We start from the raw sequence: 16,803 nt of genomic DNA on the forward strand, positions 1-16,803 counted from the left end.
CACCTGTTTCACAAATGCCCTTCAGGGAAGGAAATCTGCTGTCCTTACCCGGTCTGGCCTACATGTGACTCCAGACCCATAGCAATGTGGTTGACTCTTAAATGCCCTCTACAAGCCACTCAGTTGTATCAAATTGTTATAGATACCAGATGGACCACTACCTTCTCAAGGGTAATTAGGGATGGGCAATAAATGCTGTCCTTGCCAGTGATGCCCACATCCATGAAAGAATAAATAAAAATAAATCCAGTTAATTTATTACCCCCAATCCCATGAGCACTAATTTTGTGCCATAATCTCTTGTGCAGCACCTTATCAAATATCTTCTTGTAAATCCAAATGCTCTATGTCCACTGGTTTCCCCTTCTCCATCCTGCTTGTTACAATCTCAATAAACTCTAAAAGGTTTGTCAAACAATATTTCCCTTTCATAAATCCATGTTGACTGTGGCCAACCAGATAATGATTTTCCCTATGACCAATGTCAGGCTAACTGGCCTGTCATTCAGAGTGTTCTCTCTCCTATTCTTGGATAGCGGGTTGAATAATCGAATTTAATTAATAGTTAAATACACTGAATAATTGAATAATTGGAGGAAGATAGAGATAGGATGAGAGAGAGAACAGAGACAAGGAAGAGACAATGGCAGAGAGAGGAATGGAGATAGAGAAGGAGAGAGAGGCAGAGAGAAAGAGAGATAGGGAAAGAGTCGGAGAAAGAAACGGAGAGAGGCAGAGAGAGAGATAGGGAAAGAATCGGAGAGAGAAACGGAGAGAGGCAGAGATAGAAACGGTGAAAGAGAGAAATAGAGACAAGGAAAGGGAAAAACAGAGAAAGAGACAGAAGGGAGATAGAGTCAAGGAGAGAGTTGGAGAAAGAGATGGAGAGAGACAAAGACAGAGACAGGGAGATACAGAAATAGAGACAGAGAGAATTGGAGAGAGAGAGTTGGCAAAAACATGATGGGAAAGACAGAAATAGAGAGAGATGAAGAGACAGGTAGTCGGAGAGAGAGTCAAAGAGAGAGGAGAGTGAAAGAGATAGAGACAGGGAGAAACAGACAGTTAGGACATAGCGAGAGCCTAACAAAGGATACAGAGGCAGAGCAACGATTAGGTTTAAAGCAAGGGCAGCAGAATGTAATATGATGTGACCTCAGCAGCCTGAACCAGCACCTGATCTCTACACTGGGAAACATGTGTGAGTGTGTGTGAGAGTGCATGTGTGCATGTGTACATGTGTGTGAGGGTGTGTGCGCATGTGGGAGTGTGTGTTTGTGACCTTTTGTGTGTGTGTGTGTTTGTGTAGGCATGAGTGTGTATGAGAGTGTGTGAGTGAGTGCATGTATGAGTACATGTGTATATGAATGTGTATGTATGAGTGTATGTGTGTGTTTGTGAGTGTTTGTGTGAGTGAATGTGTATGAGTTTGTGTGTGTGTATTAGAATATAAGTGTGTGAGTGTGTGTGTGGGTGAGTGGAGGGGAGAGGGGAGTGAGCATCAGGGCAGACTAGGATCAATTTCAGCAGTAATACCTCCTTGTTCAAATAGTCGACCTGGACTTACTGTCTAAGGTTTGGACAAGAGATTGAAAAGAGGTCTAGCTCCTCTGGAACGGTATTCCAGCAGGAGTCTGGTGGGAAGAAACCAGCAAATAAATACTACTTGCAAGAGAGCCAGAAGTTGGAATTAATTTTAAAAACCACTCCATGGTAAAGCAACACTAATTTAGAGACACTCCCTTGCCGCTCCCCCTTCAGGCTCTGACCTGCTGTCACTGCCCATCCTCCTGGTCACTCAAAGTCAGCAACACTACATGAAGGAGATTGTGTTTTAGACAGGCAATTAGTTAGCATCACAGATATCTCCCCTTCCCACCACAGCAAGCCATCCTGACACTCAGATACAGGCAGCTCTGGCTGGTATTCATACACAGAAGCTGCACGCAGTTCCTCAGTAACTCAGTGCTCCAATTCCTTATGCATTCATTTATTTTTACTTTCCTAGTTTCCTTCCCTTCCCCTCGCACTCCCCCACTAAGGTGCAGTCTGTGGTTGGGATGTAGTTACCCCTAACTCCCTCACAGGCTGCTTTCCTATTGCATCAGTAAATTCCTGTCCCCGATCATTTCCTCGTCCCCTGGTCTTCGAGTGACATTAACAACAGCAATTTACATTTATATAGTGCCTTTAACATAATAAACTGCCCCAAGGTGCTTCACAGGAGCGCTATCAGATAGCGCTGACCCCGGGCCACATAAGGAGATACTAGGACAGGTAACCAAAAACTTGGTCAGATTTTAAGGAGAGTTTTAAAGAAGGGGAGGGAGGTTTAGGGAGGGAATTCCAGAGCTTAGGACCTCGGCAGCTGAAGGCACAACCGCCAACGGTAGAGCGATTAAAATCAGGGATGCTCAAGAGGCTAGAATTGGAGGAGCGCAGCGATCTCAAGGGTTGTAGGACTGGAGGGGTTGACAGAGATAGGGAGGGACGCGCCATGGAGGGATTTGAAAATTTTATTTCTAAGACATCAGTGGCCAGGGAGCTAGTGTAGGTCAGTGAGCACAGGAGGTGAACATGACTTTGTTAATTTAATGCCAAATTAGGGGCATGTTCATCAAGGACTGAAAGAAGATTGCACCAACTCACTTTGTGTTGGGATCTAGAAGTTGGCAAAGAGGTGAGTCTATGCCAGCTGGGAAGCCAGTTGCCAGAGTAATATTTTGCACCCAGTTGGACGCAAGGGGCCGAATCTTCCGAGGAGTGGCAGTCACCCTTGGGTTGCCATTCCGTTCTTATCTTTTTAACACAGCGCCGGAGCTCGGCATCTCTCACCCGGGCTTCCAAACCGGGGCTCTTCAAGGTGGCAGGGTGGGTGGGGTGGTGAGGTCGGGTCAAATCAGGTTGGGTGGGAGTCGGAGGTGGGAGTCAGAGGGTTGCTTGGGGTGGGGGGGAAGGCAGAGGATTAGGGGCATTTGGGGGGGGGTCTGAGGGTTGGGGGTTGGTCAGAGGTTCGGTGGGGAGTCAGAGGGTCAGTGGAGGAGTCGGAGGGTCAGTGGGGGAGTCAGAGGGTTGGGGGGGGTTGTTGGAGTGTCGGGGGAAGTCAGAGGTTTGGGGGCAGGGAAGTCAGAGGATTGGGGGCAGTGCAGTCGGAGGGTTGAGGGGGAAGCCAGAGGATCAGGGGAAACATTGTAGTGTCAGAGGGGTCAGTTGTATAGTTACCCAGGAGTTAGATATGATTTATTTCCTCTCTAACATTTCCTGAGTAACTATTCTGGAAAGCGAGTCAGAACCATCCAAAGTCTCCGATTCTATATATCAGAGCTGGAGACTTTTTCTGAGGGTTCCAGATGGACGGGAATTGCCAATTGGAAGCTGAAACTTCCAGGGCAATTCCCCAGGAGTCCCAGTGCATCTTCCGGGATATGTCCAGGGTACAATAACCTGGAGACTGGAAGATCTGGGCCGAGGTTTATTGTCAGTGTACATAGGAGCTGGAGGAGGCTATTCAGTCCCTCGAGCGTGTACCACCATTGAATTAAATCATGATTGGTCTGCACCTCAGCTCCATTTACCAGGCTTTGATCATATCTCTTACCACACAAAGCACTGTCGATCTCAGTCTTGAAAGCTTCAATTGACCCCCAGCATCCACAAGCTGTTGGAGGATACAGTCTCAAGCTGCCTCTACCCTTTGTGTTTCCTGATTTCCATCAGGAACCACCAAGCTTTCATTTTAAGATTACGCCTCTCGGTCTGGACTCTCTCAGCAAAGGGAACAGTTTCTCCGTATCTACCTTAACTAATCCTTTTAACATTTTAAAACCTCAATTAGATCAAGCCTTAATCTTCTAAACTCAGGAAGACAAACCAGGTCTATGCACCTGTCTTTCATGATTTAACCCTTTGAGCTCTGAAATCATTCTCCCCATTCATTCTTTCGCCAATTAAATCTGTGCCCTTTGGTCAATGCCTTCAAGTGGAAAAAATTTATTGCTAACAACTCTCTGAACACTTCTATTAAACCTTCTCTTAACCTTCTCTGCTCCAAGGAGAACAATCCCAGCTTCTCCGCATTTCTGAAGTCCATTTTCCCTGACACCATCCTAGTAAACCTCCTCTGCACAATCTCGAAACCCTTGACATCCTTCCTAAATTTTGGATCCCAGAATGGGTCACAATACCTGAGCTGAGACCTAACCAGTGAGTGTTGGGTTGTAAGATGACTAAGTATTTCCCAGCCGGGACTTACAGGAGCCGGAGAGAGCGGAGACCCTGGAACGCAGAGGCAGGGATGCATCGTAAGGAATTGTAACTGAGAATCCTGGAAAATAAAAAGACAGGAAGAAAATGCAACAGTGAGATGCTGGAAAATAAAACATGACTTTATTGTCACTTTGTGACTCATCCCACAGCCCACATTCTCTTTCCTCCTCTGGGATGTACCAACTATCCTGATGTGTCAACTGTGGCACTTTCACCTCTGGATGAAAGGTGATCCCATTGAAACGTACAAAATTCTTAAAGGGTTTGACAGGGTAGAATCCAACTTTTTCACAGGCTTTTTTTTTGCCACAGCAATTGAGCCTCAGAGAGCAGTCCAACAAGCCGTGCCCACTAACAAAAAAAAACATGAGGATTTAAGGGGTCCTCACAGCAGTCAGAAATCACTCCGGGCTCCATGGCAGCCATTACTGCCTCAGAGCTCAGGACCCCAAAATCCCATCTCACTACCCCACTGGAGGCCACTGCCCACAGTTTGGGAAGCCCTGTGACACAGGTGGCATGAAAGAAAATAATGGCGTAGTTTTTATTTATTTTCTTTGTTCATTGGTTCCAAAACTGTTGAAATCAAGGGGAAAGAAGGACTCTACGACCAGGTTGGGCGGTTGGAGGGCTGAAGGTCATGTGATGCAACCTCCAGGAATACATTCAACAAGAGTTGGTGACCATGGGCTGGTAGCAGATGTCTGCGATCATAAGATCATAAGGAATAGGAGCAGGAGTAGGCCATTCAGCCCCTCATCCCTGCTTGGCCATTCAATAAGATCATCGCTGATCCAATTGTGGCCCTAACTCTACTTTCCTGCCTGTTCCCCATAAACCCCTGACTCCCCTTTCAAGCAAAAGTCTCTCTAACTCAGCCTTGAATATATTCAATGACCCAGCCTCTACTGCTCTCTGGGGATAGGAATTCCAAAGACTAATGACCATCTGAGGGAAGGAATTCCTTATCATCTCCATTTTAAATGGGATACTCCTTAAATTTAACTGTGTCTCCTAGTTCTAGACTCCCCCACAAAAGGAAACATCCTTCCAGCATCCACCATGTCAAGGCCCCTCAGAATCTGATATGTTTCAATCAGGTCAGCTCTCATTCTTCTAAACTCCAGTGGGTATCGGCCCAACCTGCTCAACCTTTCCTCCTAAGACAAACCGGCCCATCCCAGGAATCAGCCTAGTGAACCTCCTCTGAAATGCTTCCAATGTAAGTATATCCCTCCTGAAGTAAGGAGGCCAGAACTGTGCACAGTACTCTGGGTGCAATCTCACCCATGCCTTGTTCAGTTTAGCAAGACTCCCCTATTTTTATACTCCATCCCCACCTTGCAATAAAGGCCAACATTCCATCTGCCTTCCTGATTACTTGCTGTACCTGCATATTAACGTTATCTGATTCATGTACAAGGACACCCAGATCCCTCTACACTGCATCATTCTGCAATCTCTCTCCATAGAAATATTATTCTGCTTTTTCATTCTTCCTGCCAAAGTAGACAACCCCATATTTTATTCCATTTGCCAAATTTTTGCCCGCTCACTTAACCAATCTATATCCCATTGCAGACTCTTTGGCCGGTATTTTCTGGCTCTGTCATGGTGGGACCCGCTGCAGGAGATTCGGCAGCCCAGCCGGAAGTCCATTGACTCTCAGCGGGACCGGATGATCCTGGCAGCGGGAATGTCGGAAAATCCTGCCCTTTGTATCCTCCTCACAACTTGTTGTATCAGCATTATCTATGGCTACAGGCTACTTACAGTGTTGTCAGCTGGCTCATATTGATGAACGATGTATTGGTCAAGGAACTGATCCGGTTGTTACTCATATCCCTGTTGAGGGAGGAATGAAATAATTAGCATCAACAACTGAAAACTGTGGGAGCGCGAGGTTGGACCTTGTCACAACTCATTTTCCATGCGGGAAAGGAGGTCCAAATTGGCGGTGGGGGGGGGCCAAACTCTCACCTCTGGTTCAGGCATAGTTGTGGCGTCTCTGGCTACTGACTCAAGCAGGTATTGGAAGCCTAGAATATGCTAAAAAGGGGCAGCACTCATGCCTCGGAGTCAGAAGGCTGTGGGTTCGAATCTCACTTGAGCTTGAGTCCAAAAATCCAGGCTGACGCTCCCACTGCAGTACTGAGGGAGTGCTGCACTGTCAGAGATGCTGAGTTTTAACTGAGGCATTAAACCAAGGCCCTGTCTGCCCTCTCAGGTGGTCGCCAAAGATTGCACGGCACTATTTTGGAGAAGAGCAGGGGAGTCCTAGCCGATATTTATCTCTCAACCAATGTCACTAAACTCAGATTACCTGCTCATTACCACGTTGCTGTTTGTGGGAGCTTTCCGTGTGCAAATTGGCTGCCACTTTTCCCTACAATACCACAATGACTGCACTTCAAGACAGGACCCGTTCCAGAAATTCACTGTGGCCGTGACCAGAGCAGGCCTGGGGCCTTGTGCATTCGGATTTACCTGGCCCACATGCAGCTTAACCAGTGATGTTTCCAGGCAAGTTTATTAAAATTACTTACTTTAACATGGAAGGGGGAGGAGCAGAAGAGATCAGCCTGGGCTCTTTAGCACTATTGAAGGCTACTGATCTGTCCTTGGTGCCCCTCCCATTCCTCTCCCCCCTAACGTTCCCAGTAATTAACTTGGAGCCGCTGTCGGGAAGGCAACTGGCTGGAAATTGGAGGGGACCAGAGCAGCAAGCTTATTAAATGAGGACCAGTTTTGGGTGGCCCTCATCCTAGAATCTTCTGGTTCGCACCTGAAAACCTGGGCAAACCAACTTATGTTCCCCCATGGGATGAAGTGCACAGGTTAGTGTGCACATTGAGGTGGCTCAATGGTGCAGGGTGGGAGGAGGAGCACTGGGGGGAAGGATGGGGGCTTTTGAAGGCTCCAAGTGACCGTTGGCCCAGCCAACCATGTCCCAGTGGACACATGGCAGCCGCAGCTTGGGAAGCATTCGCACTGGGGGTCAGAGGGCGAGTTGAGCTCGGGTTGTACCTCCTGGTGTCAAGGCACAGCACTGAGTCCAAATAGTAAGGTTCCTCACATCTGGCTGTGTCCAGAAATCTCATCACATAGGAACAGCTGGACTGAAAGAAAAAAAACCAGGTTCACCTAGGTCAGGATTTAATGGTCCCTCCCGCCCGGTGGGATATTATGGTCCCGCCAAACTGAGTGGAGATTTAACTGGCTCACGGCATCCACTGGGGGGGAGACACACTGCGGTGAGACCATAAAATCCTGGCCCTAGTTTGTGTTCTCCCACCCTGACAGCCCCATAATAATGGAGTTATTGATTAATCACAGTGACCAATCTCTATCGATGAGTCCACAACAGACCCAGTCATGAGGTGAGGAAAACCCCCAGCGGGGGAGAGATTTGGGAAACCATCGGTCCAAAACCACCTGGTTCTCCCAAGTATCACTACGCTCACCACATGACATGTCAATATGATCGGCGCAGGCTTGGAGGGCCGAAGGGCCTGTTCCTGTGCTGTGCTTTTCTTTGTCTCAAACCCCTCAGATACTGTATACCCAAAATGTTATTTTCTGAAAGAGATCTGTCTAATTTGCATTTGAATTAATCAATATTATCTGCTCCCAGCGTCTCCCCCGGGAGCCAGATCCATAGATTACCCGCTCACTCACTGAAACATTGGGCAGCTTTTGCTGCCCTCCTCCATGGCGGGTTTGGTAGCCAGGTGCATTTAATCAGGCGGGAGGGTAGCGGCTGGAGACCCTACTGCCTTCCCACCTCTGCCCTGGAAGTCTGTGGTAGGAAGGCCCAGTTGAGGCCCTTAAGTGGACAATTAATGCCCACCTAAAGGCCTCATCCCACCTCCTCTGGTATTAACCCAGCAGCAGGCAGGGGGCTCACCATGCGGGGATCCCAACAAGCAAACCCAGGCTTGTTTGCTTGCAGGCACCAAGGGGACGGTCCCTGCCTGATCGAGGGGCCTGGCATCGGGAAGTAGGGGGCACCTGCTGAGAGCTACCCTCTATCCTTGCTGCCGAAGCCCCTCACCCCATGACCCCCCCAAACTGCAACCCCTCTTCCGCCATCACTCACCTGTGGCCTAGGATCCTAGGCCTTGAGTGGGTGTAGTATGGGCAGTAGCCACTGCCTTCCTGGTGGCACTGCCATTCATCTCGGCAGACAGGGCCTCCGCCCTCCACAACCCCCACTCCCCTATGATCCTTGATCCTGGGCAGTGCCCGCCACTGCCCAGCTAAGTGTCTGAATGGCACATGATGTGGCAAGCCTTCCCGAAAACGCCGGCTCTCACCCGCTCTCCAGCCAGCAGGCGAAGCCCCCGTCACCTCCATTAAATACCGCCCATTGTTTCTGCAGGATAGCTTTGAATGATCCTCTTTCAAGCGCATTAAGGAGTGCGTACGGTGCGTACAAACACCACTTCGCCTCCAGAAATAAGAGAGCTGAATTCTCTTCACTTTCCACACTGCCACCTTGACCTAAAGGCCTTAGATTAACCCCTGCTCCCAGGATAAAGCTGAGGCCTCTGCAGATACCTGTGGGTGCCCCTTGAGACAGACAAGGATGACGTGGCAGGAATGTCCCGATTCACCTCATTCCCGGGCCCTGACCAATTTCAGTGGGCGCCGAGCAATGTAATTGAGTCTTCATTCCCTTGCTGGTCTCTGCAACTCCTGGGAACCCAGTATTTTTCAAAGCCTAGTGATGGGGAACATTGATCTTAAAATGAGTCATCGCAAATCAAGTGGACCCTTCCCACTCCCCAGTCCACATGTTCAGTACCATCCCTGGAAAAGCATCAGCCGGGATTTTCCAGCCTTGTCACGGGCGGTGCCCCGGCTGGAAGTCCATTGACTTGCGGCGGGACTGGAAGATCCCGCCCATCATCTTGCTCCCACATGCCCTCCCACCTCCACCCCCCACCCCCCCCACCCAACCCACCACCCCTCAGCACCACCCTTCCCTCCCTCTTCCTCTAGCCCTCCCCAGAATACCTACACCAGCTGTAGATGTTTGAAGGTGTAGAGTACAGTGGGAACTGAACTGAACTGGTTACCATCCAGGTACCTGGAAGACAAAGCAAAGAATTAGGGCCGGTGGAATTTTTATGAAATGGGTTGTGTTCAATTATAATTACGCCCATTGGGTGAGACAAGCATGTAATTGTCCATTTCCTGCTGAAACCCTCCTCTCCGTCCTTGTTACCCCCATGGCTATTCGAATAATGCTCTCCTGGTCAGCCTTCCACCGTCCGCTCTCCACAAACTCAAGCTCTTCAAAAATTCTGCTGCCCACATCTTAACTCGCACCAAAGCCCATTCACCCATCACTCACTGTGATTCCCCAATCTACATTGGTACTCGGTCCAGCAATGCCTAGATTTAAAAATTCTTATCCTTGTGTACAAATCCCTCCATGACACCACCCCTCCCTATCTTTGTAACCTTCTCTAACCTTACAATCCTCCGAGATCTCTGCGCTCCTCAAATTCTGGCCTCTTGCACATCCCCAGTTTCCAATTGCTCCAGCTGCAGGGGGCCTTAAGCTCTGAAATTCTCTCTCTAAACCTGTCTACCTCTCTCTCCTCCTTTAAGACAGTGCTAAAACCTACCTCTTTGACGAAGTTTTTAGTCCTCTGTCATAATATCTCCTTCTTTGCTCGATGTCAATTGTTGCTTGATAATGTACCTGTGAAGCACCTTGGGGAGTTTATGATGATAAAGGCACTATATTAATGCAAGTTGTTGTTGTTGAGCTGCAGGGACTTGGAAGGTTGAATATCTGGTCTGCACTGAGTTGGATAGTCTCGGATGTATGGGCCCCTCAGAACTCCTTTATCAATTTATGTTGACTCTACCTAACCATACCATGAGTTTCTAAGTGCCTTGTTAACACCTCCTTAATAATAGATTCCAACTCTTCCCAATGACTGATGCCAGGCTACCTAGCCTGCAGCCCCCCATTTTCTCTCTCCTTCCTTTCTTGAATAGTGATATTACATTTACTAACTTTCAATCTGCTGGCATTGTTCTAGAATCTAAGGAACTTTGGAAAACCATCACCAGATTAAACTCCAATGAAGTAATGAAGTACATCATTGGCTGTGAAGGAGTTTGAGACATTGCAGGGTCATGGACGTTGTTATATAAATGCAAATCCTTTCTTGGTCTCCATTTTATTTTTTCTACAGGGTGCACTGCAGGAACTCACAAAGGCTTCTTAGGCAGCACCTTCCAAACCCACAACCGCTGCCTTCTAGAAGGACAAGGGCAGCAGATAGATGGGAACACCACCACCTGCAAGTTTCCCTCCAAGTCACTCACCATCCTGACTTGGAAATGTGTCACTGGGTCAAAGTCCTGGAACTCCCTCCCTAACCTCACTTTGGATGTGCCTACACCACATGGACTGCAGTGGTTCAACAAGGCAGCTCCCCACCACCTTCTGAAGGACGATTAGGGGTGGGCAATAAATGCTGGCCTAGCCAGCGACACCCACATCCCATGAACGAATAATATATTAAAACAATGTGTACTTGGTTAAGACTAACCAATCTGCACAGTGTTAAACTGATGGGGACAGTAAAATCATACTGGTAATCTGATCACGTCAGTTACCCGCTGCGTGGGTTCTGTTGAAATTGACGTCATATGTTTGTTTCATGCCTGATTGATTCGTCTCTTTTACCCTCTCACTCAGTTTTTCTCTCTATCTGCTTTGTGCGTACTAATCCTCCCTACCTCAGTCACTGTCAAGCACTGGTGAAGACGTAGAGCGACAATCTGATTACTGCAGTAATATCTTACTGGGTGTGAATACACGCGTAGTTAAGACAAAGCAGTGAGCGAGAATCCAGTTCTCACAGCTGGTTTTGTCTGATCCTCTCTCACTCACAGTTCAGTCACGTTCTTTGGGATGCCTCTCGGTAGAGATTTCAGATGTTTGTTGCTACAGCGGATGACAGTCTCCAGGCAGGTGCACTCTGCAGGGCACTGAGGGCGAGGGACACAGCTGCTCTCCTCATAACCTGCATCAAAACCACAACTTCATATCACTGACATTTACTCTGGAGCTAACCGCATGATGTACCTGTCCTGGGAGTGTTTGTATGATGGGGGACAGTTTAGAGGGAGCTTTACTCTGTATCTAACCCCGTGCTGTACCTGTCCTGGGAGTGTTTGATGGGGACAGTGTAGAGGGAGCTTTACTCTGTATCTAACCCCGTGCTGTACGTGTCCTGGGAGTGTCTGATGGGGGATAGTGTAGAGGGAGCTTTACTCTGTATCTAACCCCGTGCTGTACCTGTCCTGGGAGTGTTTGATGGGGACAGTGTAGAGGGAGCTTTACTCTGTATCTAACCCCGTGCTGTACGTGTCCTGGGAGTGTCTGATGGGGGATAGTGTAGAGAGAGCTTTACTCTGTATCTAACCCCGTGCTGTACCTGTACTGCGAGTGTTTGATGGGGACAGTGTAGAGGGAGCTTTACTCTGTATCTAACCCTGTGCTGTACCTGTCCTGGGAGTGTTTGATGGGTACAGTGTAGAGGGAGCTTTACTCTGTATCTAACCCCGTACTGTACCTGTCCTGGGAGTGTTTGTTTGATGGGGGACAGTTTAGAGGGAGCTTTACTCTATATCTAACCCCGTGCTGTACCTGTCCTGGGAGTGTTTGATGGGGGATAGTGTAGAGGGAGCTTTACTCTGTATCTAACCCCGTGCTGTACCTGTCCTGGGAGTGTTTGATGGGGACAGTGTAGAGGGAGCTTTACTCTGTAGCTAACCCCATGCTGTACCTGTCCTGGGAGTGTTTGATGGGGACAGTGTAGAGGGAGCTTTACTCTGTATCTAACCCCGTACTGTACCTGTCCTGGGAGTGTTTGATGGGGATAGTGTAGAGGGAGCTTTACTCTGTATCTAACCCCGTACTGTACCTGTCCTGGGAGTGCTCGATGGATTCCATTCCACAGCTGTAAGATCCTTCGCTTTAATGAGCACAAAAGTCCACAAGATAAAAGCAAACACTTTATTTATCCTGTAATAATGCAGGTGATTGTTACCTTCTTCACAGCGGAAGTCCTGATAAGCCACATCCTGTAGGGGGATCTCTCTCAGGAAGTCCGGCTTCTGGCATCGAGGGTTTCCGCTGACTATTTTCCTCCTTCTCAACCACTCTCCCAGCCAGGCTAGTTGGCAGTTACAGTTGAAGGAGTTTGCAAGGAGATTGCTGCAATCAGAATGTCAAGGCAGACAGGAGTGATTGATCATAAGTCTCTGTGTATGTGTGTGCATGTGTACGCGTGCATCTGTGTGTGCGTGTGGCTGTGTGGGCGTGAATGTGTGAGCGTGTCTGTGTGTGTGTGTGTGCACGTATCTGTGTGTGTGCGTGCATGAGTGCACATGTGTATTGGTGTGCATGTGTGCATGTCTGTGTGTGTGTCTGTGTGTGCGTGTGTCTATGCATGTGTGTGCGTGTCTGTGTGTGTGCCTGTGTGTGCATTGTGTGCATGCTCAGACATCTCTATTCGTACATATATGTCATCTGTGTGAATGTGCTCAGGTGTGTTTAATTATGTTTGCGTGAGTGTGTGTGTGTACATGTGTTTGCATTTATGTGCATGCATGTGTGTACACGTGTGAATGGGAATGTGGAATTCTAAACACAAACAGATCAGCCATGATCTTATTGAATGGCGAGGCAGGCTTATGGGGCCTACTTCTGCTCCTATTTCATATGTTCATATGTTCGTAAACATGCAAACACACGTGTGCCTTTGTGCCTGCTTTTGTACTTAAAATATTATGTTAGTTAGTGATGTAAGTGTGCAACAATCTTCACAGGTGAATCATCAAAGTATTGAAAACACGGCACAGTAAGTATCTATTGTGCTGTCACCATCTTCCCAGTCCCTTGCCTCTCCCCTGTTTTCAAATTATTTATCCAATTCTCATTTAAATGATGCTACAGCTCTACTAACCACCTGTGGTAATTCATTTCATGTCCTAATGACCCTCAGTGTGGACAAATAACCTTCTAATGATAATCTTGAGCTGATCTTGTCAAAAAATCTTTCACTATCTTTGCGTCTACCCAGCAATGTGGAAAATTGTCCAGGTACGTCCTGTCCACAAAAAGCAGGACAAATCCAATAGGGACAAATATCACCCCTTCAGTCTACTCTCGCCTATCAGCAAAGGCGGAAGGTGTTGTCGACAGTACTATCAAGCGGCACCTGCTCATCAATAACCTGCTCACTGACACTCAGTTTGGGTTCCACCAGGACCACTCAGCACCTGACTGTAGGATAAAGGGTTAACAAAATGGATATGCTAATCCATGCAGCACATGAAGTTGTGGCACTGACGTCAGGCAGCAGTTTGCCAGGCACAATAGGGAGCAGACAGGCAGCCCAGAAGGACGATGTGCCTTCCTGACAACTCACTACATACGTACTGTAAATAGTGAAAATAAACTAGTTTTTAAATAAATACCCTAATATGACTGAGGCTCCTCCTTGCTAGAAATCTGCGTAGCAACTTCTACAACACTGACCTCATTACAGCCTTGGTCCAAACTCGGACAAAAGAGCTGAACTCTAGCAGTGAGGTGAGAGTGACTGTCCTTGACATCAAGGCCCCATTGACCGAGTGTGGCATCTAGGAGCCCGAGCAAAACTGGAGTTGATGGGAATCGGGGGAAAGCTCTCCAATGGTTGGAGTCATACCTAGCACAAAGGAAGATGATTGTGATTGTTGGAGGTGAGTCATCTCAGTTCCAGGACATCACTGCAGGAGTTCCTCAGGGTAGTGTCCTCGGTCCAACCATCTTCAGCTGCTTCACCAATGACCTTTCTTCCATCATAAGGTCAGAAGTGGAGATGTTCGCTGATGATTGCACCATGTTCAGCACCATTCACGACTCCTCAGATACTGAAGCAGCCCATGTCCAAATGCAGCAAGACCTGGACGATATCCAGAATTGGGCTGACAAGTGGCAAGTAACATTTGCGCCACAAAAGTGTCATCTCCAACAAGAGAGAATTTAGTCATCTCCCCTTTAGGAGGCCATTGAATTCAGCAATATTACTGTTTGTTCAAAAGTGATAATAAATCAAGTGGTCTCAGCAGATTGTAGGTGGGACTCCGATACACAAACAGATGGACATTGCTAAATCGCTGGGTTTGACCAAACAATGGCAAACAATTGATCGTATTGCTGAATCCTGAGAAAATTAATTGTGTTACTGAGACAGACGGTAATTAATTGTGTTACTGAGTTCTGCGACAATTGATTGTGTTACTGTGGTCTTGAGAAGCTCCTGCCCACGTGTAGTCACTTGAAAAACAAGAAACTGCTGAGATGGTAAAAAGACAAGGTTGAAGAACTTAATGTGATAATGCAACAAAGACCCTATATAAGCTGCCCCCACCCCCACAAGAAGAATACTTGGAGAAGAAACCATCGAGGCGAAGACATCAAGAAGACACCGGGAAGCGACAACAGGCTGGTCACCTACTGTCACGGACCTACTCCATCGCTGGAAGACCGACTGAATGGACGTTAGTAAGTATATATGTATGTACATATTTGGGAACCTGATGTAATTGAAGACTTGTACTGTGTTATAAAGAGCAATAAACTAGATATAGATTGAACCAATCCAACCTGTGTAGTTTTGTTCCCATGCATCTCGGTAGTAATTCTAATGTCCAAGAACACATGAAGCATGTTGACCTTCACCCCTTGACAATCAATGGCATTACCATCACTGAAACCTCCCCACTATCAACATCCTGGGGGTTAACATTGACCAGAAACTGAATTGGACCAGCCATATAAATATTGTGGTTACACAAGCAGGTCAGAGGCTGGGAATTCTGTAGCGAGTAACTCACCTCCTGACTCCCCAGAGCCTATCCACTATCTACAAGGCACAAGTCAGGAGTGTGATAGAATACTCCCCACTTGCCTGGATAAATGCAGCTCCCACAACACTCAAAGAGCTCGACACCATCTAGGACAAAGCAGCCCATTTGATTGGCATCCCATTCACCACCTTAAACAGTCACTCCATCTACCACCGATGCACAATAGCAGCAGTGTGCACCATCTACAAGATGCAACTCACCAAGGCTTCTTCAACAGCACCTTCCAAGCCCATGACCATTACCACATAGAAGGACAAGGGCAGCAGACACAAGGGAACACCACCACCTGCAAGTTCCCCTCCGAGCTACACACCATCCTGACCATCCAACTAGGAATGGGCAATAAATGCTGGCCCAGCCAGCGAAGCCCAGATCCCGTGAATGAATGAAAAAATAAATAAATAACTGAGGTGAATCTCATGGATGCATTTAAGGGGAAGCTACAAGTACAAGAATAGAAGGATAGGCCAAAAGGATGAGATAAAGTAAGATGGGAGGAGGCTGGTATGGAGCATAAACACCAGCATGGACCAGTTGGGCTCAATGGCCTGTTTCAGCGTTGTGAATTCTATGAAATTCTATGTTATACTGCATTTCTGCTGTCCAGAGTTGCTATGGGGAGGAGGAGGAGGAATTTGAATGCCTTTTGGGCTGGTGTGATTGCGATTGGTGTGGCACAGGTCATGGTGGACTTCCTGAAACCGGTTACTGTATTTGACCAGCTCTGGTGGTCTTTGCCCAACATGACGACTGCTCACTGCACTCACCAATCAGCTGGACCTCTGACGCTCCCGAGCAGGCCTGACCAGTCATGCAGCCGCATTCCTACGCGAGAGTCAAAACTCCCTCCTTGAATGAAGTGTTTCTTCAATCCAAGGGGAAGGAAAATATTTCTCTTTATAAAAATGTTAGTTTATCCAGGGTGAAGTCGAGTTAGCCCTCTTTTAATCAAAGCTACTAAATTCTTTGCGGCATACATAAACCAGAGTAAAATAAAGCCTTGTACAGAAGGAGAGAGGGACTCTCCATACTCACAGGGTAGAGAGCGAGTGGAGGGTGTCGAATGCAGCTGGTGTGATGGTGGCGATGTGGTTGTCGTAGAGCGAGAGCAGGCGCACGGCACTCAATCCTGTGAAGCTGTCGTTGTGGACACAGTTGATGCGATTATTCCTCAACATCCTGGGGGGGAAAAGGAAAGATAATTCTCGCAAGAGTGTCTGCTCGGGGGTGGTTAGTGACTGATTATTGATGAGAATTAACTAGATGAGCAGGAGCAATTACTGATCCATAGAACCCATTACACACAGACATTGACTTATATATAATATACACAGTGCTTACTAATCTCTCCACTGACCAAGTTGGCGATGGCAAACGTCTCTGTTTCTCTGTTTTTCTCTCTCTCTGTTTCTGTTTCTCTCACTGCCTCTATGCTTGTGTCTTTCTCTTCCTGTTCTTTGTTTCTCTGTCTCTTTGTGTGTATGCATCTGTTTCTCTCTCTCTTTTTTTTCTCAAGACCCATACTTTGACTGACTGACCTCTGACTGACCTCCAGATATCCCTTACAATTAGTCTCTGACTGACCTC

General features: G+C 47.5%; 1 protein-coding gene across 1 annotated transcript in view; it reads right to left on the reverse strand.

Moving 5' to 3' along the window:
• Positions 1-16,395, reverse strand: part of LOC144676373 (slit homolog 1 protein-like) — a gene marked incomplete at its 5' end in the record, with an annotated part of 67,234 nt that extends 50,839 nt beyond the window's left edge. The window contains 6 exons of the mRNA XM_078536809.1: positions 4,253-4,324; positions 6,040-6,111; positions 9,290-9,358; positions 11,186-11,318; positions 12,348-12,514; positions 16,252-16,395. Coding sequence (XP_078392935.1) covers positions 4,253-4,324; positions 6,040-6,111; positions 9,290-9,358; positions 11,186-11,318; positions 12,348-12,514; positions 16,252-16,395 — 657 coding nt within the window. The remainder of the gene's footprint in view (positions 1-4,252; positions 4,325-6,039; positions 6,112-9,289; positions 9,359-11,185; positions 11,319-12,347; positions 12,515-16,251) is intronic.
• Positions 16,396-16,803: the final 408 nt, after the last annotated feature.

The sequence above is a fragment of the Cetorhinus maximus genome, unplaced genomic scaffold (assembly GCF_964194155.1).
Source record: "Cetorhinus maximus unplaced genomic scaffold, sCetMax3.hap1.1 HAP1_SCAFFOLD_1549, whole genome shotgun sequence".
Taxonomy (NCBI): Eukaryota; Metazoa; Chordata; class Chondrichthyes; order Lamniformes; family Cetorhinidae; genus Cetorhinus; species Cetorhinus maximus.